We start from the raw sequence: 23,844 nt of genomic DNA, 5'->3' as shown, positions 1-23,844 counted from the left end.
AACAAGAAAAGTGTTATTTCAGCTGTCTTAACTCTAATACATAAATCACAGCATCAACAACATCCATATTTAAGAGTTCATAAAGACAGGGAACTAGGACCTTACGGCCTAGCAAGCATTTCCAATGGCTATCCCTGGCTACACCATGCGTGTGCCACACACAGAGAAAATGTGTGTTAAAATCAGTGTACTGATCTCCAGTACTGGTGCAATGTACCTAAAATGCCATAAGTATCTTTTGACACGTCATTGGATGAATGGAAGCAAACGATTATATTAACAGTGATGATTAAGAGCTGATTTCAAAGCTGTATCTGAGTACTACTATCCACTCAGGCATACTCAATTCATGTTTGTTAGCTCATGTTTCTCCTAGTTGTGATTCTCAAAAGAATCCTATTGGAGACCGCTGAATCCCTGTAAATCTCAGATTAGGCCCAGGTAAACTCAGATCTCTCGCCACACAAATACAATTTACAGGTTACCTCTGGACCCTCATTTGTAGTACAATACATAAATTCTTCAATGATGACCACCGTTTGGTACCCGGTTAACTAAATCTACTGAATGAGGTCAAACATGCATTTGTCTTGTGTCAAGTCCCATTCTATAGCAAAGAATAAATTTATCAGAAATTCCACGGTTCTCTACCTCCAGGCTACAAAAACAAATCAGAAGCAATCTTATTCCTGACTCATTAACGTAGACTTTATGGTTCATGCCAGGAAGTGAATGTAATTCAACTCTCAAAGACACTATTCTGGGACTTTGTACACTTAGGAATTCAGATCAAAGGCCCTGAAGTTTTAGTAGGAGACCCAGGGAGCTTTTTGCCTTGATGCAAAAGCAGCTTTTGGAACTGCCAATCACACGACTCTTAATCAGGGCAGCTGTAGGGAATTAAGTTTATTGATGAACACAGTATGCCAAAAAACAGAACTAGGGTGTGGAGCTAGAAGCAACAAAACAAGGTAAAGATACAATCCTTTAATGAAGCTTTTAAAACTACTTTCCTTCGCTGACCGAAGCATGCGGCCAAACATGGAAGCTCGAAATATTCCGTCTTTTCTTTAAAATTATAGAGAGTTAAAAAAAAAATCACATAGTGTTTTCATGCTTTCTTCCCCCTTGTTTCTACACCCTCAAAGTCAGCGAACACGACCTTCTTGGCAGATGCAGATGTCCTCTCGGGATGTGGCCCTGGGGCGGAGCTGGCGGACACAAGCAGGCCCAAGTGTGGGAAGTGGCAGGGAGCTGTAACAATAACGCTATCTGACTGCACTCCGACCTTCAGGAGGTAAACAAGAGTGACCTTTTCGGACGAGGGGCTTGCTGACTGGCGGGGCCCAGGGCCAGAGGACGTGGCAAGCCAGGCACGAAACTGTACCCCACAGGACGCAAAGCCGGGAGCCGGAGTTCGCAGGGACCCAGGCCCCTTCCCAGAGCGCAAGGGAAGGCGAGAGGCGGCCTCCGACCCAGGCTGCGCACCGAGGGTCGGGCAATCGCGAGCAGCCTCAGGCCCCAGAACCCCGAGCTGGCAGAAACAGGGGCCCTGAGACAAGGAGGCCCTGCCGCGCCGGGAGCGAGGCCCAGAGAACGAAAAGAAAGTGAACAAGGGGGAGGCGGCGGCGGAGAGATGTGCACCGTAGTACTTACCTCTCCCCGCTGCGCCCACTGCCCAGGATGCCGCGGCTGCAACTCACCCACCGGCTCAGCTCTGGCGCGCAAGCACCGCCCAACCGGAAGCGGTTCCGCGCCCCGCCGCTGTCCTCCACGCCGGCAGCCTCCGGACCAATCACCAACAAACCCGCCGCGGACGCACAGCTTCCCCGGACAGCCATTGGCCCTACGGTCTCGTGGTCCGGATTGGCTGGAAAGCGCCACGTCCCCGCGAGCGCGCCGAGTTGCGTGGACAGGATTCCCTCCCAGCTCTCGTCCCCGGACTTGTGGGGTTGGCGGGCCACAGCCCCTTACTCCGGGGGGCGTGTGGGCGCGGCTGTCCGACAGCCACGTCCTGGTTCGCAGCGCTTGACTCGGCCTCCATAGGGCTTCTTAAATTATCCTAATTATCTTCATGCCCACAAGAACCCAGGGCCGAATTAATCCGACTCTTGTCAGTCGCCAACTATTGATATATTGAATAATCCCATTCCCTCCTTTCCCTTCAGCTCTACCGCCTAAATGGGGTATCGTACAGAACTTCAGTCGCTGGCTCCGGCTTCATCTCCCACCACTTCTCGGGTGTCGCACTCGGTCCACCACCATCTCGGTGTTTCCTAACTGCCCGCCCTTTCACATCTCCATAGTCTTTTATTATCAACCAGGAGTGAGGGCGTTTTCCAGATTCTCTGCCTTGTGAATGACAATAGAAGTCCCGGTTCACAGAAATCACGGTTTAGATGTTAGCTCTAGAAGCCTTTCCTGACCTCACTAAGCATAGTAATTCCTCCCTTATTTACCTTCATAGCACTTTGCATCTTTGGTACACTTTGCCAGATTTTGCTATATAATGCTGCTTATCCATTTGTCCTCCTCCAGACTAAGCTCCAGGGGAGAGATCTGCCTTTATTCATCTTTGTACCTACAGCTTTGAGCTTACTGCCCAGTACAAAGTAAATGCCTAATAAAGTTAAGTGAACTGAATGGGTGGAACCCATAGAATGTCCCTGATTGAAGAGGAACACAGGAAATTATTAACTTATTCATTCATTTTCACATCATGAAATTAAAGTTAAATAAGGGCTACTATGTTTGCAATGTCAATGGACTATAAACCTGTGTTCTTTTTTTTTTTTTTTTTTTTTTTTTTTTTTTTTTTTTTTTTTTTTTTTTGCGGTACGCGGGCCTCTCACTGTTGTGGCCTCTCCCGTTGCGGAGCACAGGCTCCGGACGCGCAGGCTCAGCGGCCATGGCTCACGGGCCCAGCCGCTCCGCGGCACATGGGACCCTCCCGGACCGGGGCACGAACCCGTATCCCCTGGCATCGGCAGGCGGACTCTCAACCACTGCGCCACCAGGGAGGCCCTAAACCTGTGTTCTTAGCACATAAAGCCTCTATAGTTTAAAATCCAGTTGAGACATGTAGTATGCTCATGAGAGAGTTAAATAGAAAGCAACTTAGTTTACTTTAAACATCAAGATGAGAGGTTGACAACCAGTGGGAATTCAAAGTTGTGGCCCTGACCCTTGGTGGCAACCAGAGAGGGCTTCCTAAGAAGGTGTGACTCAGGCTAGACTAAGAAATTCCTGAATGCCCTATTCATCAAAAGGAATAACAGGAACAAGGGCAAGCAGGGGACAGAGTAGGAGGTAACTTCTTAGGTCAGGTAGGGGATGAGGGAGGTAAAAAAAAAAGGGGGGGAGGTGGGAGCCTGAGCTGAAGGCAGTGGGAATTGTGGGTCTTCTTCTGAAGGTTTCTAAGCTTGTACCTTTGTGGCAGATGGAATGAGGTTGAAAGTGTTCTTTCAGGAAGGTGCATCTCCTAATAGGGGTTAACTATAATAGAATAGGTTGCATCAGGAGATATTTTAAAAACTATTTTGAAAATGCCTCCTTGAAGTCAGGCACTGCACTAGGTGCTGGTGAACCCACAAAGAATAGGACATGGTCCCTGCCCTCAAGGACCTGCAGCCTAGTGGGACAGCCACCATCCTGGAAGTGTCCTAGAAGAGGCTGGATAAGCTAGTGGGACTCTGCCAGAGATGGGGCCTGTCAACTCTGAGATTCCCTGTGGATGAGGGCTTGGCCTAGGCAAAGCAAGAGAAATGCAAATGAACACTTCTATACAAGGGAATTTTAAAAAGTGGGAACAACAATTTCCTGGACTCAGTCACTGCTTGGAAGAAGGAAATGAAGAAGGAGCACTCAAAAATTTAAAGCTGTAATCATAGGAAACTGGGAGAATGAGCTAGATGAGTGGAAGACGGGGGAACTGAGTTGAGTTCAAGACAAGATGAGTTAAGGTGATGGCAGAACATCAAAAAAGAAAGAACCAATAGGCTGAAGGAGATACTTAGGGTCACTGGCCAGGCAGCAGCTGGTGGAGCCATGAGAATACATGAGCTTTCTGAGGAGAGAAAAACAGATTAGGCCTCATGGGAGCCCAAGAGTTAGAAGGAAAGCAGAGGAGGAAAAGGACATGAGGGCTGACACACATAGGAAGTGTCACCATAGCTGTATCAAAGGCCCATCTAACTGTGGATTCTGTCTCTGAGAGAAGCACTGAAGGACTGTTTATGGCAGGTATCGTGATGTCAGCCTCAAAAGGCTGATGGTGTTCTTCAAGCATCCCAACTCTGCTCATGTGGCGCTACTGAACATTCACTCCACAAATGAATGTATTGTTTCCTGTATGCAAGACACTGTTCTAGGCACTGGGGATACAGCAGTGAACACAATGGAACAAACTCTCTCATGGTGCTCATATTCTGGTATGCGGCCAATAAACAAGATAAAAAAGCAAAATATATAGAATGAGAAGTGGTGATAGGTACCACGGAATAATAGAAGGCAGGAAAGGAGAAAAGCGGGTGTCAGGACGGTCAGGAGTGGTGCTGCAGTCTTTGAGAGGGTGGCCAGGGACAGCTTATGGAGAGGATGACATGTGAGTGAACATCTGAAGGTGGTGAAGAACATCCCGGGGAAAGGGAAGAGCAAGGGCAAAGGCCCTGAGCTGATGCCTGCTGGAGTGTTTGAGCAGCAGCAGGAAGTCAGGGTGGCTGGGTACAGTAATTGAGGAGAGTGGAGGACATGAGGTCAGGGAGGTAGTAGCAGGGATGGCGGTAAAGGGGAGAGGGACACCATGCAGGGCCTTTAGGCCATTGTAAGGACTTTAGCTGCTACTATGAGTGAAGTGATGTAGAAGAGACTGGCTAATTACTTACCAAACTGTTTCTTCTTCATCCTGTGACACAGCTAGACTACATTTCCCAGCCCCCTTACAGCATGGCCACATGACTGAGCTCTGGCCAAGGGAAGAGAGGCAGAAATGATGTCCACTACTTCCAGTACTGGCCATGCAAACCTGCCACATGCCATTCTCCAAGCTCTTTCTCTGTCTGTGGCAACCCTGGAAACTGTGTAGTGCAGATAGCAAGTCACAGGATAGAAGGAGCCCAGGGTCCTGTTAAAGAGCCACTCCGTGAACAGGAACACCCTTTCTGGACTTTTCTGTGTGTGAGAAATGAACTTCTGTTGGTTATTTTATGCCATTGATATATCGGGGTTTTTTTAATCTCTTACAGTGGTAGCATTACCTTAACTAATACAGATGGGAAGCCATGGGAAGCCACTGGAAGGTTTCCACTTCTCATTGGAGCAGAGAAGTGACATGACCTAAGATTTTAAAAGGGTCACATTAGATTGAGGAGGTTAAGATTAGAAACAAGCCACCCACTTAGGAGGCTTTTGCAACAATCCAGGTGATGATGGCTTGGTCCAAGGTAGTAACAGTAGAAATAGTGAGAAGTGTCAGATTGTGCATATATCTTGAAAGTATCAATAGTTTAAAAGGGTTTCCTGATGGGTTGGAAATGGGGTGGAGAGAGAGGAGTCAAGGATGAGGCAAGGTTTTGAGCAAGTAAAAAAATGGAGCTGCATTTACTAGGATAGAAAAGACCTTGTGGGGAGCAAGTCTCGAGGGATACTACTGAGAGATTAGTTTTGGACATATTGAGATGCCTATTAGATATTCAAATGGAGATGTCAAGTAGGCAGTTGGAGCTCACAGTGTCTGGACTAGAGATATAAATTTGGGAGTAACTGGTTTATGTGTGGTATAAAACCATGTGTTTTGATTAGAAGGGACCCAAGACTGAGTCCTAGAAATTTCTAGTGTTTGGAGATGGTGGCGGTGGTGGGGGCGTTGATGAGAATGAAGTAGCAAAGGAAACTGAGGAGAAAAGCCAGTGAAGGAGGAGGAGAGCATAGTGTTCTAGACGCCAAGTGAAGGAAGTGTTTCCAGGAGAAATCACGTATGTTACGTGCTAACAGTGAGCTGAGGACAGATTGACCATTGGCTTTAGCAATGTGAAGATCAGGTTTGGTGGGGTAGTGGAGGGGTTAGAGAGAGAATGCGAAGCAAGATGTTGGAAACCCTTTCAGGGCGTTTACTATAAAGGGGAGCAGAGTGGGCAGAGGGGCCAAGAGAGGTTTTGTTTTATTTTGTTATGTTTTTAAATAGAAGAAATAACAGTTATGTTTCGGAGAAATACCAGCATGTTTGTTACTGATGGGAAGGACCTAGGAGAGAGAATCAAACTGATGATGTAGGGAGAAGGGAGAGTTGCTGGAGCAATGTCCTTGAGAAGGGGAGATGGGATGGGATCCAGTACAAAAGGGGAAGAGTTGGACTTTGCTTAGAGTGAGACAGTTCTTCTATATTAATAAGGAGAGAAACTCGATCTACTGGTCAGATTCCAGGTAAGTGGTAGGCATCGTGGTGAGAACTTGGAGTTCTCTTTCAGTTGCTTCTGTGTTCTCAGTGAAATGGGAAGCTGGGTCATCAGGAGGCAGTGGGGGGTTTAAAGAGGGAGAAGATGTGAAATAGCCATTCAACAGAGAGAACATATGAGGGGAACATAGTATGATCTCCAGGCAACATTAAGGACCCTCTTGAGGACTGAGATGATGACTTTGAGGTGAAAATGGCATGTGGTTTTTCTCCAGGCAAGTTTAGTGGCATGGTGCAGTTGGTGGAGAGTTGGACTTGGTCGGTGAGTAGAATAAAGTGGAAGAGACACAAAGGTGCTGAGGGTACTTGCAAGGGAGTGATAATATTCAGGATGGATTCTGGAATCTAGGCTGGAGGGGAAGGGACTGAGGACGTGAGGAGAGTGAGGGATAGTGAAAACCCAGAAGGAGCAAGAGATTGCAGGATTGGTGGGGGTTGAGGATTATTGAACTCAGGGAAATATAGGAGATGGTATAGTTGGAGGGTAGGAATAATGGGGTGGGGTGCAGTTATTAATGACAAACTCTAGGGTAAAATCAGGGGGGTCAGTGGCTGAGGAGGGTGAAGGACAGTAACAGCGACCAGGGTATGGGAAGGATCATCTATGTGGATATTGAAAGCAGCAAGAATTAGGACATAACTCATCCTTGGCAAGAGTGATGGTGGTCCAGGAACTTACTTTTTAGCCCTCCAACCATTTCAGTCTGAAAACCACTTCAGGGCTCCCCTGGTGGCGCAGTGGTTGAGAGTCCGCCTGCCGAAGCAGGGGATATGGGTTCGTGCCCCGGTCCGGGAAGATCCCACATGCCATGGAGCGGCTGGGCCCGTGAGCCATGGCCGCTGAGCCTGCGCGTCCGGAAACTGCGCGTCTGGAGCCTGTGCTCTGCAACGGGAGAGGCCTGCGTACCGCAAAAAAAAAAAAACAAAAAAAACAAAAAAAACCCACTTCAGTGAATGGGGGAGGGATAGTTAGGGAGTGTGGGATTGACATGTACACACTGCTGTATTTAAAATGGATAACCAACAAGGACCTACTATATAACACAGGGAACTCTGCTCAATATTATGTAACAGCCTAAATGGGAAAAGAATTTGAAAAATAATAGATACATGTATATGTATAACTGAATCACCTGAAACTATCACAACATTGTTAATCAACTGTACTCCAATATAAAATAAAAAGTTTAAAAAAAAAGTTATTTTGTCACTGCCCCCCGCCCAAAAAAAAACCACTTCAGTGAAGAAAAAGACCCTCCTAGGGTATCCTAAATCAAAGCAAGACATCCAAGAAAGCTTTCCAGTTAGAAGGTTGGGTAGCTTTTCTGAAATACTCATAGTCTGGTTTTTATTGAATGTGAAATATTGTGCATTTTAAATAGAGTCCATGGGCCGTCTGGCAGACCCTCCTTAGTGACTCTCTTGATCTATAATTTGTGAACCCCTGATTTTACCTATACTTCAAGCCTGGAACCTCTGATTTACCTGTGCTTTGAGCCTGTGTCTCTTCTCCTTGGAATCTCTAATACGCATTAACAAGATATGTCAACATTTCAAGGGGGTGTCATATGCAAAAGAAAGTGAGCCAGTGTTTGTAGGGCTGAGACAATAGTAAACTTTTGAAAGTTTGAACACAAAAGAGAAACTCCGCCTACTTCACAGACCTTGTCTTACAACCTCCTGCAGGAACCTTTCTGCAGCCTCAAACCCAAACCGCCATTTGGAACAGCAGGGCCAGGCTAGCAAGTTCAAGTTAGGGAATGCACTAAGGAAGAGAAGGTCTAAAGCTTGAATCAGAAAAGAGGGATTAACAAGAGAAACTGGCAAAAAGGGACATTTAAGGAGAAGCCTTTGGCTGGAATTCATTTCTGTCTCTTCATCCTTATCCAGAGGAATCTGAGCGGAGAAGAAAACACATATCTCTTTTGGTATATGGCCTTACTTTCAAGTTTTAAATTAGATAATTAGATGCTCGGTGAAGCCTCTCTCAGAGGTGTACTTCTCTTGTCCTCTCTTCTGTTTCTTTCTGTCACCACTTTTCTGCATCTTCCTTCTTCTCTGATTTCCACCCTCCACATTCCTCTTCACCCCCATTTTGTTCTCTTCCACCGCTCCTCTGGTCCTGGTTCTCTTTCCTTCCTTCTCTCCATCTCTTGGTCCTGGTCCTTCTGAGAGCACGTCTTCTTGTGCTGGAATGGGGGTGAGGTGTGGTGATGTGCAGTGGTGAGGACATGAAGTTATGGACTGGAATGATGCTGGAATAATGCTTCTCATCCAGGAGCCATGCTCCCAAGTGGTTCTCCAGGGAAAGGCTATGTTGTCAGCGTGAGATTATTCTAGTTTTTCCTTAGTTACAGCTTTCTCCACCCCTCCATCCAGATAGAGTCCCTCAGAAAGCTGAATGCTGCAGAGTGGCGTTGGCGAGGGCTGCATAGATTCTCTCCAGTGTGAAAGTGTGGCTCAAATATAACTTCCTGTAGGTGTAGGAGAGAAAAACTTTCAATAAGATATAATGCCTTAAAAGCTCTTCTGTGGGCACCTAGATACTTCTGTTAATTTTTAAAATTGTCAACTATAAATAACAGGTAACTTGTAAGAGTTAGTGGTTTATTGATAGTATTTTACTCTGGAAAACATATAACCACTTCTACCTTCTTTAAGTATCTCCCTCTGGTCAGACAGAGGCACAAATGAAGTACTTAATGAATAACTGTTAAATGAATACATGGATGGGTGGATGAGGGTTGGAGCTTGGGAAGATAAGGGCTGGGCCCCAGCTAGGGCCCCTAGCCCCTTCCCACGCTCCTCAGTGGAAGGTTGGGGCTCCCAAGGAGCTCAGGGAAGGAAAAGGAGCTCCCCGCTCCCCGCTGCAGAGGCAGACCCTCATGCCTCCCACACTGCAGGGAGAAGGCAGCTCTAGTGACGACAGCGTCCTGCTAGTCTCTGTCCCTTCAGAGCCACTTGCAGGAACTCCCAGGAGCCTCTGGTGGCTCTGGAGGTGTCATACTTAGGGTTTCACTCAGGCCAGTTGGAGGTAAAGAAGAACAGGGCAAGAAGAAAGAGGGCTGAGGGCTTCCCTGGTGGCGCAGTGGTTAAGAATCCGCCTGCCAATGCAGCGGACACAGGTTCGGGCCCTGGTCTGGGACGATCCCACATGCCACGGAGCAACTAAGCCCATGCACCACAACTACTGAAGCCTGAGCACCTAGAGCCCGTGGTCCACAACGAGAGAAGCCACCGCAATGAGAAGCCCGCGCACCACAACGAAGAGTAGCCCCCGCTCGCCGCAACTAGAGAAGGCCTGCACGCAGCAACAAAGACCCAACACAGCCAAAAATAAAAACAAATTTATTAAAAAATAAAATAATAATTAAAAAAAAGAAAGAAAGAGGCCCCCCATTCCCACCCCACAGCCTCCTGGAATCAACCCCAGGACCCTAGGACCTGAACCCAGACCTGAGGTAGAATTCCAGGCCTGTCCCAGGAAGGCAGCTGGATTAATCCCATCACCATACCTGTGAGTGGTGCCTGCTGGGGCCCGGTGGAGGCTGCCAGAGTGCTGAGGAGTTGAGAGGGGCTGCGGCCAAGCGGGGTTCTCTCTTTCCCACTCCCTCCAGCTGAGGTCACGGGTGCAAGGGATGGAGTCTTCACTGGGACGGTTTTTTTCTAGGTCAAAAAGGGAATGCATTTGTGTACTTTAGTCCCCAGAGCACTCTCACAGAGGCCAGCCAACATTTGTGAGGTGCTTATTATGGGCCAGGCACTGTTTCAAAAAGTTATAGGCGTTAATGCTCTTTTAATACTCACAACAACCCCCGAGAGGTCAGTGCTGCCATAGTCCCCATTTGATGCATGAGGTTTCTGAGGCCCAGCAAGGTTAAGTCACTTACCCGTGGTCACAAAATGAGGAGGAAAGGCCAGAATTCAAAGCCAGATAACCAGGCAACAGAGCCCATGTTTTTACCACTACGTCATGTGAACAAGGCAGTACCAGTAAAAGGAGGCAACCAACGTGGCTTGGAGAGGTTAACCAAGTGAATTTCCCTAGGAGATTCAGCTAGCTGAACTGGCAACGGCCTTGAACCCAGATGGCCTGAAGCCAGAGCCTGTTCCTGGTCCACTTGGCTTCAGCTACTCAAAGGGTGGCTTGCAGCCTAGCAGCCTTGGCATCACCTAGAGCATGTGAAAAATGCAGTCTCAGGTCCACCCAGACCCACTGAATCAGAATCTGCATATTAACAAGATCCCCAGGGGATCATTTGCACGTGAAAGTTTGGGAAGCACTGTGATAGGTCACACCACCCACTGATAGGGAGTTGAAAGATTCAACTACACAGGTAAGCTTGGGGACGCTGGCTTTTCCAAATGCGCCCTCTCTCTCTCTCTCTCTCTCTCTCTCTCTCTCTCTCTCTCTCGTCATCCAAAAGTTCCAAGAGGCTGGGGTGTGACTGTCCTTCCAAACTGAAAGGGTACACTACCTGGCCCAAAGAGAAAAGAGGGGTTCCTTCAGCTCCAAGGAAAGAGCAGGGTCCTGAGGACACCCCAGGATGATTAATTGAAATCAGCCTAGGGGCATCTTGGGAACAACAGTTCCCAAGACACAGATGTCCTATGAGTCTGAAATTATGATTAATTGAAATCAGCCTAGGGGCATCTTGGGAACAACAGTTCCCATGACACAGATGTCCTATGAGTCTGAAATTCTAGCTGTTCTCTCAAGTCCTAGAAATAAGTTTGAAATATTCTCTATTTCTGTCTTCTTCAACTCTAATCTCATGCGGTATGTTTTAAGTGTATGTGTATGTGTGTGTGTGTGTGTGTGTGTCTGTGTTTGAATGTATGTGGAAAAACATTAATGAATCACCATTGTATTAGCAGTCACATAATATGAGAAAGCACTTCTAGACTTGGAGAAAACGTGGGCCAGCAATCAGCTCTATTTACCATATAGAACAGGGGTTGTGAACTGGCAGCCTCCAGGCTCACTTTGGTCTGTGGATACCTTTGTTTGCCCACTAAGTGTTGGCCTGTACTGTACTTTAGTATTTTATGAGGGGGGGGGAGGTATGTGATATAAAAATTCAGATTTTTGTTTTTTCTTGAAAAATCAGAGTATCTGACAACCCCAGGCTTGTGTTGCAGCATGGCAACAATTAGTTGAAGCTTTAATTGAAACGTTCACTTTTTCATGCCACTCTCCCCACCACTCCCTATTGTCTCCTCAATGCCGAAACCAAGTGTCAGCCCAGCTGTTGTTTTACCAATGATAGAGTTGAGAGAAAACCCAGCCATTTCTTATATCTATGACACTTAGACTCTTTACTCCTCTATAGCCCCTGCAGATGTTTGAGTTGCAACCCCTGGTTTGGATAAAAGTTGGCACAGCTCCCCTGGGACCTACACATTCCTCTAAATCTCTAAATATAACATGATATTCTGGCTGCCTCCTGAGCCAATTTGGAGGAATAATTTCTTAGTGGTGTGGTGCACAAATATTTATTGAGCTCCTATTGTGTTCCCAGCCCTGTGCTTGCCACTGTAGAAATTCAGAGGCACCAGAAAAATCTAGTATTGGTTGAAGAAACAAGACTTAAGCCTATGAAACAATTAGGGACAGTATGTTGTGTCAGAGAGGTTATGAGCAAGGAGAGATTTGTCTGGGCAGGAAGGTGTCGTGAGTGGACGTGAAAGGTTAGGTAGGATTTAGGGTGGCGTCAGGAGGAAGGGAGGAGAGCGGGATGAATAAGGCATGGGGAAGGGTAGCTGAGGTTTGACCAGAGCAGAAGATTTGGGCTGGAGAACAGGAGGAGTCAGAGGGCTCCCATTTGAGGAGGGGACAGTGATCAGGTGAGATGCATACGAGGGGAAAGTTCATGCAGGATCATCCATGCCAAAATGACTGGATCTGGGGTAAACTAGAACCCAGAAATAAATCGGGAACAGGGCTGCTGTTTCCAGAATGGGTCATGCTGTCTCACACAGACTCTGCGTCTCTTCCTAGAAACCCCGCCTCCTCTGCCTTGGCCAGCCCACGTGTACTCATCCTCTCTGACTCAGCTCAGACCCCAGGCCTTCTGGGACAGCTTCCCGGGAGGAGTGAGGGAGGCCTGCCTTTGTGCTCCTGTGGCACCCCAGGCTTGAGCTTTGAATGTTGCCTGGAAGGAGAGGTTATGTAATTTGGGGATTTACCCATCTGACTCCAGAAATTATAAACCCCTTGAAGGGGGTGCTGTGTCTTTCTTCACTGTGATTCCAAAGCCTTCAACAGTGTTTGGCACTTACTGAGTGCTCAGTGCATGCTTTTGAATGAATAAATGAATGAATGAACTAGCAGAAGATTGCTGCCATGGTCCAGGCAGCAAAGAGATGATCAAGTGGACTAGGGTGGGATCTGTGGGAGTAGAAATGAAGTAAAGAATATAAGAAACATTTGAAAGAAAGGAATTAATAGGATTTGATGCCAAATTGACTATGGTGGCCAAAGATCCCGGAGGAACTCAAACTAAGGTACAGGAGGATGATGGCAAACCTGACAGCACCAGGAAAGCTGGGATGGGGGACTAGAGGCAATCTTACTCTTATATCTGCAGAGTGGAAAATTCTCCGAGACAAAGGTGCCCCGTGCCCTCCGTTACCTGGACTGTCCTTTTTTTCTCTGTCTTTCTGCTGCTCCTGGAACTCCAGCCATTTCAGGATCAAGGAAATGGAAGTCAAAAGGAAAAGAATAGAGGATGAAACTCTCATTTTAAATCTTGTTTCTAGTTATATTTTTCCTGATGCAACAAAAGCGTTAGAGGCAGATATAAATGTGAAAAAGGCCAGCTGTGACTATACTGGGTGGGTGTGACGCATATTAAAGTACCCGAAGAAAAAATAGGGAAGGGGGAGGCGGGATGGGGTGAAGTTTGGGCAGCAGAACCCAGGCTGCTGATTTTGCTGAGGTGGAGTGGGTGTGACTCCATCTGTTTGGCCCTGCGTCTTGGCCATTTATTTTATTTGCTGTACGTTGCATGTTGCTGCCAACGTGCAAAAACTGCTATAACCGCAACCAGACTAGAACCTGCCTAAATGAGGAGAAAAATCATCACGCAGGGCTTCATGCTGAAAAATTAAAGAGAAGAAACTAAATGTCTGTACAAAGCAATTATTGAGATAAGGAAGCAAAAATTCCATGTTCCCTGTTTCTCACATCCTTCTGATCCGTCTTGTACGTGACAGCCCAGACTCGGTTGCCATAGCTCCCTGGCTGGTCCCTCCACACCTAGGCTCCCTCTCTTCAAATCACTGTCACTGCAACAGCCAGCATGACCTTTTTAAAATGTAAATGGGATCACGCGTTGTTTAAAATGCTGCTAAGGCTCCCATTACACTTAGAGTCTAAATCCATTCGCATGGCTTCCCAGCCCCTGCCTGGCTTGGTTCCTGCCCACTTCTACATGTGTCGTCCTACCACCATCCCCACTTCCCTACTGGCCTTCCTTCCCTTTCTCAGCACTCATCAAGCTTCTTCCTCAGGGTGAAGCCTCATTTGTTCCCTTACCCTGCACAGCTTTCTCTGCCCTTTATCTGGCTTGTGCATGTTTCTCCTTCAGGTCTTTGACTCCTCTGACCTCCTGGAGATATTAAAAGCTGTCTGTGCCAGAGATTGCCAGTAGGTCCCCAGCATGCCCTTTTCCCTTCTCCCTCCAGGGTAGATCATCTAATTTTTTTTTTTTTTTTTTTTTTTTTGCGGTAAGCGGGCCTCTCACCGCTGTGGCCTCTCCCGTTGCGGAGCACAGGTTCCGGACGCGCAGGCTCAGTGGCCATGGCTCACAGGCCCAGCCGCTCCGCAGCACGTGGGATCCTCCCGGACCGGGGCACGAACCCGTGTCCCCTGCATCGGCAGGCGGACTCTCAACAACTGCGCCACCAGGGAAGCCCAGATCATCTAGTTTTGTGTTGGGCCCATGGCTATGTGGAATGGAGGCTGCATTTCCCAGCCTCCTTTGCAGCTGGGTGTGGCCATGTGACTGAATTGTGGCCAATGAGGTATAAACAGAAGCAGTCCTTCCCAGAGTAATAAAGAAAATCTGTAAGTTAACATTCTGAGACAGTCAAAATATCTTGCTATTAGATACCAAATATCTTCCTCCATTAGAGTCCAGGGCTCTCCAGCTCAGCAATGTGACATCTTACCATCTTACATCTTCCTTCATTACAGATCTCTGTATGATATACAGAGTGACAACCCCAGTATAAATTCTTTAACAGCGGGCAACTAACAAGTCTTTTTCTTGTGTTAATACTTTTTCTACTTCCAGCTCAAGTTAGAATTAATACTACAAGCTAATTTTTTTTTTTTTGGCCGCGCCTCGCAGCTTGTGGGATCTAAGGTCCCCGACCAGGGATTGAACCCGGGCCCTTGGCAATGAGAGCGCAGAGTCCTAACCACAGGACCGCCAGGGAATTCCCTACAAGTTAATGTTAATTGAGAGTTTATTACATCCTCCTGTAAATTTGCTGAGGATGGGCCAAGCACTTGATGCATGTGAGCTCATTTAGTCCTGACACTATCTGCTTGAGGTTGGCAGTACCGCAGTTTCTACTTTATAGGTGTAAAAACCGAGGCCCAGCAGAGTTAAGCAATATGCCCCCAAGGGCTCATAGTCAGAGTGGTGACTTGGGCCCAGGGTTGTGTGAGCTCTTACCCATTATGAGAGATTGCATCCTCTGAGCTCTCCTGGTTTTTAGTTTATTACTGGCATTCACAAAGAAAACTTTCTTTTTTTAAATTCTGTCTCTGAGTTGCTGGTCCCTGTTATGACAAAAATCTCCTTCTCTCTGACACCTCGTTTTTCTCTTCTGGTGACATTTACTCATTTTTTTCTGTTCTTCCTTTTCTTTGACACCACAAATCAAGTTCACTAGGACCCCGGTTCCCATTTTATCTTTGCTCTCTGGCCGTGGTGCCCTGTGGTCTAAGTGCTCTCGACCTCTGTTTCTCTCATACCAACCAGTCTTAAGACGCAACCCTAAGTCATCTGTACGTGTAAGGATATTTCCTCAGGCATGGAGAAGACAGGCCTGCATGAGGGAGCTTTCCAAAAAACATTAAAAAAAAAAAAGTGACCATAGAAGCTCCATAAAGTTCAAGCAGAGGCCAGGTAAGTAGGTAAAGGAACCCAGTGACAGATGATGACATTTTAAACAATGTTTTGATTACTTTTCTGTAGGACTAGAAACTAGTTTAGAAATTAGCTTTTACTTTTCCACCTGTGTTACTAATTTATTCTTAATATTGAAGAAGCTACTTTTCATTTTTTATAAAATTCCTCCTCTGGGGTCAAGCCCACGATGCTTGTGGAGAAGGAGAATTAGGCAAAGAGACCAGGCAAAGGTTGCCCTGAGTCAAGAATACAGACTGGATACTGAGGGGCAATACTTCATGCATCTCCCTGTGCCCATTAACCAAGATAACTTGGTTTCTGGATCTCACCGCGCAGACCATCTGGGGACGTCATGCTGGCTGGATTTGAGTCATGCACCTGAACTGGTTGTGCTGGTGCAAGTCGGGAAAGATCTGAGAGAGGGCCTCACTCTCCCCCTTGGCCATCAGCTGCGTGAGGCTCTCGCTGGGCTGGGAGGCTTGGAGTTTCTTCTGCACTAACTAGATGGAGGAAAAAAAGCAAAACCAGGTGGTTAAGTTCTCAGCATCTCTGCATTTTCCTAATATCATGGTCCAGACCCTAAGGGTTAGAACTCAGCTGTCCTATCAGACAGAGCCACGCCAACTGCACAGAGAGGCAATTCTGAGGCCATACCTGTTTGTTTATACCCCCGTACTGTTATAAAGATCCTTTGGTGTCCCAAGAAGAACATTGTCTCTGAAAACTTTAAACATAATTTAGTAGATAAGCTATTCTTATTAACATACCTTAATATGTTATTGAATAGCCTATTAATATAAACTTTAATAAAGCTCATGCTACTTGGTTTTATATTTAAATGGAAGGGGATTAAATGTTTATTGTAGGAATTTAATGTTTTTCAAATTCATTTCTCTAAGAAATATCCTACCTTGAGCTACTTTTTATGCCAGAGTAAAACTGCCTTTTTTCCTGTTGCCTGCGATACCCCACAGATGCCCCAGTTGTGCACACTGCTCATACTCATTCAATATTTATTGAATATCAACTACGTGCCAGGCACTGGGGAATCGAAGTGAAGAAAACAGATAAAAATCTCGGCCTTGGGCCTCCCTGGTGGCGCAGTGGTTGAGAGTCCGCCTGCCGATGCAGGGGATACGGGCTCGTGCCCTGGTCCAGGAGGATCCCATGTGCCGCGGAGTGGCTGGGCCCGTGAGCCATGGCCGCTGGGCCTGCGCGTCCGGAGCCCGTGCTCCGCAAGGGGAGAGGCCACAGCAGTGAGAGGCCCGCGTACCGCAAAAAAAAAAACAAAACACAAAATCTCGGCCTTCATGGATTTTGTGTTGTAACTCAAGTCAGGTTTCTGTTCATTATACTCTAAGACCTGGGGCAAAAAGGCCCAGGTGGCTTCCCTGAATTCTATCAAATATTTAAAGAAGTAGTAACACCAATCTTCACAAACTCAGAAATAGAGGAGGAGGGAACACTTCCCAAATTACTCAATAAGGTGAGTATTACCCTGATACCAAAGCCAGGCTATCACAAGAAAACTACAGACCAATATCTCTAATGAACATAGATGCAAAACTCCTTAACAAAATGCTAGTGAACCAGATCCAGTTATATATAAAAAGGATCATACACACCGTAACCAAATGGAATTTATTGCAGGAACACAAGGCTGGTTTAACATCTAAAAGTCAATTAATGTAATATACTATATTAATAGAATAAAGGACAAAATATGTGATCATCTCAGCAGATAGAGAAAAAGCATCTGACAAAATTTAATACCCACTCAAGATAAAAATTCTCAATAAACAAGGAATAGAAGGGAATTTCCTGAACCTTATAAAAGGCATCTACAAAAATCCCATGGTTAACATCATACTTAATAAAAGACTGGATGTTTTCCCCTAATACGAGGAACAAGGCAAGGATGTCTACTTTTGCTACTTCTATTAAACATTGTACTGAAGGTTCTAACTAATGCAATAAGGCAATAAACAAATAAATGGATCCAAACTGGAAATTAAGTTAAGCTGTCTTTATTCGCAGATGACATGAATGTATGCACATATGTAGAAAATCCCAAGGAATCCACAAAAACTACTACAACTAATAAACAAGATTAATACACAAAAACCAATTGTATTCCTGTACACTTTCAATGACTGATGCAAAAATTAAATTAAGAAAATATTCCATTCACAATAATATCAACAACAATCAGATACTTAATATATTGAACGAAAGAAGTGTAGAACTTGTAAACTGAGAGCTACAAAACATTGCTAAGGGAAATTAAATTAGATTGACATAAATGGAAAGACATTCGATATACATGTATTAAAAGACTCAATATTGTCAAGATGGCAATTTTCCCCAAATTGATATATAAATTCCACATGTCCTTATCAAAGTTCCAGGAGGCCTTTTTTTTTTTTGTAGAAATCGACAAGTTGACCCTAAAATTTACATGGAAATGCAAAAGATCTGGAATAGCCAAAACAATTTGAAAAAGAGCAAAATTGGAAGATTTACAACACCCAATTTCAAAACTTAATATAAAGCTACATTAATCAAGACATTGTGGTATTGGCACAAGAATAGGCAAACGAATCAATGGAACAGAATTGAGAAGCCAGAAATAGATCCTTACATTTATGGTCAATTGATTTTTGGCAAAGATGCCAAGACAATTCAATGTGGAAAGGATAGGCTTTTCAACAAATGGTACTAGGACAGTTGTATATCCACATGCTAAAAAAAAAAAAAAGTACTTAAAAAAGTACCCCTACCTCACATCATACACAAATATTAATTCAAAATGGATCAGAGACCAAAATGTAAGAGCTAAGTCTTCTACACTTCTAGAAGAAAATATAGGATAACATCTTAGTGACTTTGGGTTGAACAAAGAGTTTTTAGATACAACACCAAAAGCCTGATCCATAAAAGAAAAAATTGATAAACTGCATTTCATCAAAATTTTAAACTTTTGGGCTTCCCTGGTGGTGCAGCGGTGAAGAATCCACCTGCCAATGCAGGGGACACGGGTTCAAGCCCTGGTCCGGGAGGATCCCACATGCTGAGGAGCAACTAAGCCCACACGCTGCAACTACTAAAGCCTGCGCGCCTAGAGCCCGTGCTCTGCAACAAGAGAAGCCACCACAATGAGAAGCCCGTGCACTGCAAAGAAGAGTGGTCCCTGCTCGCCGCAACTAGAGAAAGCCTGCGTGCAGCAACAAAGACCCTACGCAGCCAAAAATAAAAATAAAATAAATAAATAAAATAAAATTTTAAACTTTTGCTCGTCAAAAGACATCATTAAGAAAATGAAAAGACAATTCACGGACTGGGAGAAAATATTTACAACTCATACATCTGATAAAGGACTTGTATCCAGAATATGCAAATAACTCTTACAACTCAATAAGAAGAAAAAAATCAATTTAAAAATAGGCAAGGGACTTCCCTGGTGGTCCAGTGGTTAAGACTGCGCTTCCACTGCAGGGGGCCTGGGTTTGATCCCTGGCCAGGGAACTAGATCCCACATGCATGCCACACTAACAGTTTGCATGCCACAACTAAGAGTTTGCATGCCACAACTAAGGAGCAGGCGAGGTGCAACTAAGAAGCCGGCCTGCCTCAACTAAGACCTGCCACAACCAAATAAATAAATAAAGTAAATATTGTTTTTAAAAGTTTCAAGAAAGATTTGAATAGAAATTTCACCAAGAAGATATATAAATGACTAATAAGCCCATGTAAAGTTGCTTGACAGGAAACCCTAATTAAAAACATAACACATCCACTAGAATGACTTTAATTAAAAAGATAATACCATTGTTTTGTTTTTGCTTTTGTTTTTGGCTGTGTGGCTTGTGGGATTTTAGTTCCCTGACCAGGGATTGAACCCAGGCCCTCAGCAGTGAACAGAGTCCTAACCACTGAACCGCCAGGGAATTCCCAACAATACCATTGCTGGTGAAGATGCAGAGAAACTGAAACCCTCATGCATTACTGGTGGGAATGTAAAATGGTACTGTCACCTTGGAAAACAGTTTGCCGGTTTAAACATAAGCTTACCATATGACCCAGCAATTCCAATTCCTTGGAATCTACCCATGACAAATGAAAACATACCCTAACATACATCTATACAAAAATTTGTACACAAATGTCCACAGCAGCATTATTCATAATAGCCCCAAACTGGAAACAATCCAAATGTCCATCAACTGGTGAATAGACAAAACATGGTATATCTATACAACGGAATACTATTCAGCAATTGAAAGGAATAAATTATTGATAATCTGTGACTCTACCCTAGAGTTGGCCCCATGCTATGATATGGATGAACTTGAAAAACCTTATGCTAAGTGAAAGAAGCCAGACACGAAAGCCTATATATTATAGGATTCCATTTATATGAAATGTTTCAGAAATATGAGTAGAGATTGAAGACAGATCAATGGCTGCCTAGGGCAGAAAGTAGGAACAGGGAATGACTGCAAATGGGCATGAGGGAATTTTTTAGGGTGATAGAAATGTTCTAAAACTGGATTGTGGTGATGGCTGCACAACTCTATACATTTACTGAAAAATCTGAACTGTACACTCAGGTGAATTTTAATCAGTAAAGCTGGTTAGAAAAGGCCTAAGGCAAGGCTTCCCAGGGTGCTGCCGTATCAGCTCACCGAAGCTCTACAGCTCAGCTCTGACCTTGGCTGGAGGAGCCAATGGTGCCCACTTACCTGTGAGTCTCCTGAGGGACTGCAGCTGTTCTTGGGTACCAGGCAGTGAGTGACGAGAATCCTAGGGTCTTTGGTGGTGATGGACAGGCCCTTCTGCAGAATTTGAACCAGTCGGATCCAGAAGTGGAAGACAGTCTCAGGATGGTCAGGGTGGAGCCTTAGGTAGTAGATCTTCTCCGTGACTGTCCTCAACCGCAGGATATGTTGAAAGCGGTCACAGACCTGGAGCTCCACAAACTTCAAAGGGAGAATCCTGAAGGCGTGAGGGAAGACACACACTGACAACCCCATTGCTTCTGATCCAACACTGTCTTCATTAAAATGAGGAGTGTCTCCTTCAGAACTGAGGCTTTGGTGCGTAGGAGAGAGAATGCTCAGCACAGTGGTGCTCAAACTTTGGGGAGATCAGATTCACCTGGGGAGCTTGTTTAAAATGCAGACGCCTCAAGATACCCCCAGAGATTCAGATTCAGTAGGTCTGGGGTGAGCCCCTGGAATCTGCATTCTAACCTCTACCCATCCTGCCATGATTCTCATGCTGGTGTTCCCTGGATCCTGCTTGAGAGGGACAGCCTGGGAGTAAGGTAGCTGGGATCATAGGGCTTTTCAGTTTCCTTCTTGACGGCACAACAGGAGCTGGGTCCCACTGTCCAGCTTGTCCATTCATTGACCTCAATGCCTCAATTACTCTTCCTAAAGGAGCTAAGATTCAAGGGGCTGGCTTTGGATCTAGTATTAGTCAGCTGGATCTGGGCTGTACTTGCCATAGGTGTACCTAGAACATAATGGAGAGGTCTATCACTGAAGCAACCTGGAGCAATGAAGGGTTTACTTGGACTTCTGGGAATATCTAGAGATTCTTGAGATATCCTACAGAAGAGGCTCAAACCTCTAAAAGGGCCGTTTCATCCCCAACAAGCATAATGTTACAGCTCCAAGTGAGACTTCGTTCCACTCACTTTACCAGTAGGAAGACTGCATTGCAGCAAGTAACTTGTGACTCAAAAATTATTTGAGTCTAGTTAGTTGCATAAGGACTAGAACCTGCATCTCCCAGCCAGTGCTTCATCTGCCAGACTGCCTGGCTTCCTTGCCCCTTGGCCCAAAGTGGAGAGATTTCCTAAGAATTCAGTGCAGTGAATGCAGCGAGAAGGAAAGAGGGCATGTAGACTGGCCCTCACTCCTGTCCACTTTATGGCCCCCCTTTGCCCCACTTCAGGATGCTTACCTCTTCAGGATGATCTTGGGGGCTGTAGTTGGTTGGTTCCATGTCTGGCTCTGCCCATGGTGCCATTTGACGTTGGCCATGAAGAGGATGTTGGGAAGAGGCAGGCAGGGCACAGAGGAGGTCACCCCAAGGGCCGTGGTGTTGGAGGCTTTGTAGATGTCTATCCAGTTCCTGCCCTTTCTGACCTGCAAAGCAGCACCCCCAGGGCACAGTCTGAGCACTGGCAGAAGCAGCAGGATGTTTTAGGTGAGAGTTTCTCAGACTCAGCACCATTCACATTTTGGGCTGGATAATTCTTTGCTTGGGGGAGGAGCTGTCCTGTGCATTGTAAGATGTTTAGCAGTGTCCATCTATTGGACCTCTGCCCAATAGATGCCAGGAGCAATATCCACCCTCCCCCCACACAAATTGCGATAACCCAAAATGTCTTCAGACATTGCCAAATGCCCCCTGGTGGAAAGGGCAAAATCATCACTTGTTGGGAACCACAGTTTAACCTATATTGGTTAAACAACTGTACCAGTATTTACTTTACCTACTATTAGCAATTGCCCACAAGAGTTCCTTGATGTGTGTCACACTTCTGTGAATCCTCCCCAGACTGTTTCCTGGATTTTCTTTGAAAAACCTGTCCTTTGGCACTTTCTTGAGGGGCCCTATTATCTCCTGCACCTTTTCTGCACTGTCAGGTCCCTGTAACTTCCAAGTTCTGTTTATTCTGGGTTCCATCTGGCCTGAGGGGAGCCCAGACAAGGAAACAAAAATGAGTGCCGTTGCACTAAGGCCTTTGCCTCCTGTGTTTCATGGAACAGCCAGGTCAGTCCCACCCTTTTTACAATAGAGGGAACTGGGATTAAGGGTGTGCAGGTCACCTTCCTGATGACACCTCCTGATAAGAATGCAGTGGACCGGGATCTTCCCTGGTGGCGCAGTGGTTGAGAGTCCGCCTGCCGATGCAGGGAACATGGGTTCGTGCCCCGGTCTGGGAGGATCCCACATGCTGTGGAACGGCTGGGCCCGTGAGCCATGGCCGCTGAGCCTGCACGTCCGGAGCCTGTGCTCCGCAACGGGAGAGGCCACAACAGTGAGAGGCCCGCGAACCGCAAAAAAAAAAAAAGAAAAAGAAAGCAGTGGACCAGACTCTGAGCCCAGATCTCTCTGGGCTTCCGGCTCCTATTCTTTCACCCACCAACATTTCTGTTCTGAACCCTCAAAGGGCAGCTCATTTTACTGCGTCTTTGTTCATCTGCTTTGAGCTGACAGCCTGGAGGAGGAAGTAAATTGAGGGAGGAAGCTGCCAAATCCTCCACTCAGAGCAGACAACACTTGACCTCTCTCCCCAGAGTGACTGCAGGAGAAAACCTATCTGGAGCTCTGCAAAGTCAGGGTCAGATAGGGGTAGCCTTGCCTTAGGTTCCTCTCTTTGCCTCAGTTGTCACTCCACTCCAGTTCCAGGGACAGACTCTCCGTCACATTGTGGGAACAGATTTAGAGGAATCAAGGAGTGCCATTCTGAGCGGCCCGAGAGTACCTGGACAAAGTTGCTTTCAAATACCACTGATTCAGGAAACAGGCTGAATTCTGGAGAATGAACCATCTGGCAGAGCAGTCCCTCCTCCACACCCAGGCCCACTCCAGGATTTGGTTCCCTATCCACAGGAAAGAGGTCCCTGAATTCTTCCCAGGCATTCAGGGAAGGGAAGGTTGGATAGGATCTTGTGACTTTTACTGTCTTCTTCGATTTGTTCCAAGTCTTTCTATGTGGAACTGATGACAACATTTCCGCACATGCTCAGGGGCCTGCTGTGCATTTGTCCTGGGATCTCTCTCTTCCCTTCTGGCCTTGGGCAGCTGGCCAAGGCCTGGGACCACCAATCAGATCACAATGATGCATGGATGACATCATGAAAAAACAGGGCAGGCCTGCAGGAAAGGGAAATACAGAGGAGCCTCCCTTTTCCTCCAGAGTGCTTTTACAGCTTGTTTAGTGCCCTGACAGGCCCCAGCCCTTCTCAGGACCTGAGCTCCCCCAGAACTTGCTAAGAAAGTATTGAACCAGGCACAAAGCAAAGAAGGAAGGCTGTTAGGAAGCTCCTCCTGCTTCTAAGAGGAAAATACCCTCCCTGCCTTTCAACCCTCCCTTACTCTGAATGCGACTAACCCCAAAGAGTTCTTTTATTATTTTTTATTTTTCCCCCAAAGAGTTTTAAAGGCTGTTGTCAATTTAAAACCCAGCCTTCCTGAGCTTTGTACCATGTGGGTCCCACATGCCCTGGT

General features: G+C 46.0%; 1 protein-coding gene across 1 annotated transcript; it reads right to left on the bottom strand.

The window, feature by feature from the left end:
- Positions 1–1,111: 1,111 nt before the first annotated feature.
- Positions 1,112–23,347, bottom strand: GARIN1B (golgi associated RAB2 interactor 1B; the record flags this gene model as incomplete). The annotated part of the gene is given in 10 exon segments (XM_079711849.1): positions 1,112–1,534; positions 1,704–1,969; positions 9,967–10,018; positions 10,020–10,117; positions 13,087–13,104; positions 13,107–13,123; positions 15,976–16,097; positions 20,340–20,592; positions 21,568–21,752; positions 23,099–23,347. Coding segments are annotated over 10 exon segments (1,683 nt in total).
- Positions 23,348–23,844: the final 497 nt, after the last annotated feature.

The sequence above is a fragment of the Hyperoodon ampullatus genome, assembly GCF_949752795.1.
Source record: "Hyperoodon ampullatus genome assembly, chromosome: 9".
Lineage (NCBI taxonomy): Eukaryota > Metazoa > Chordata > Mammalia > Artiodactyla > Ziphiidae > Hyperoodon > Hyperoodon ampullatus.
Note: the sequence above shows the minus strand (reverse complement) of the source record. Positions and strands in the feature narration are given on the sequence as shown.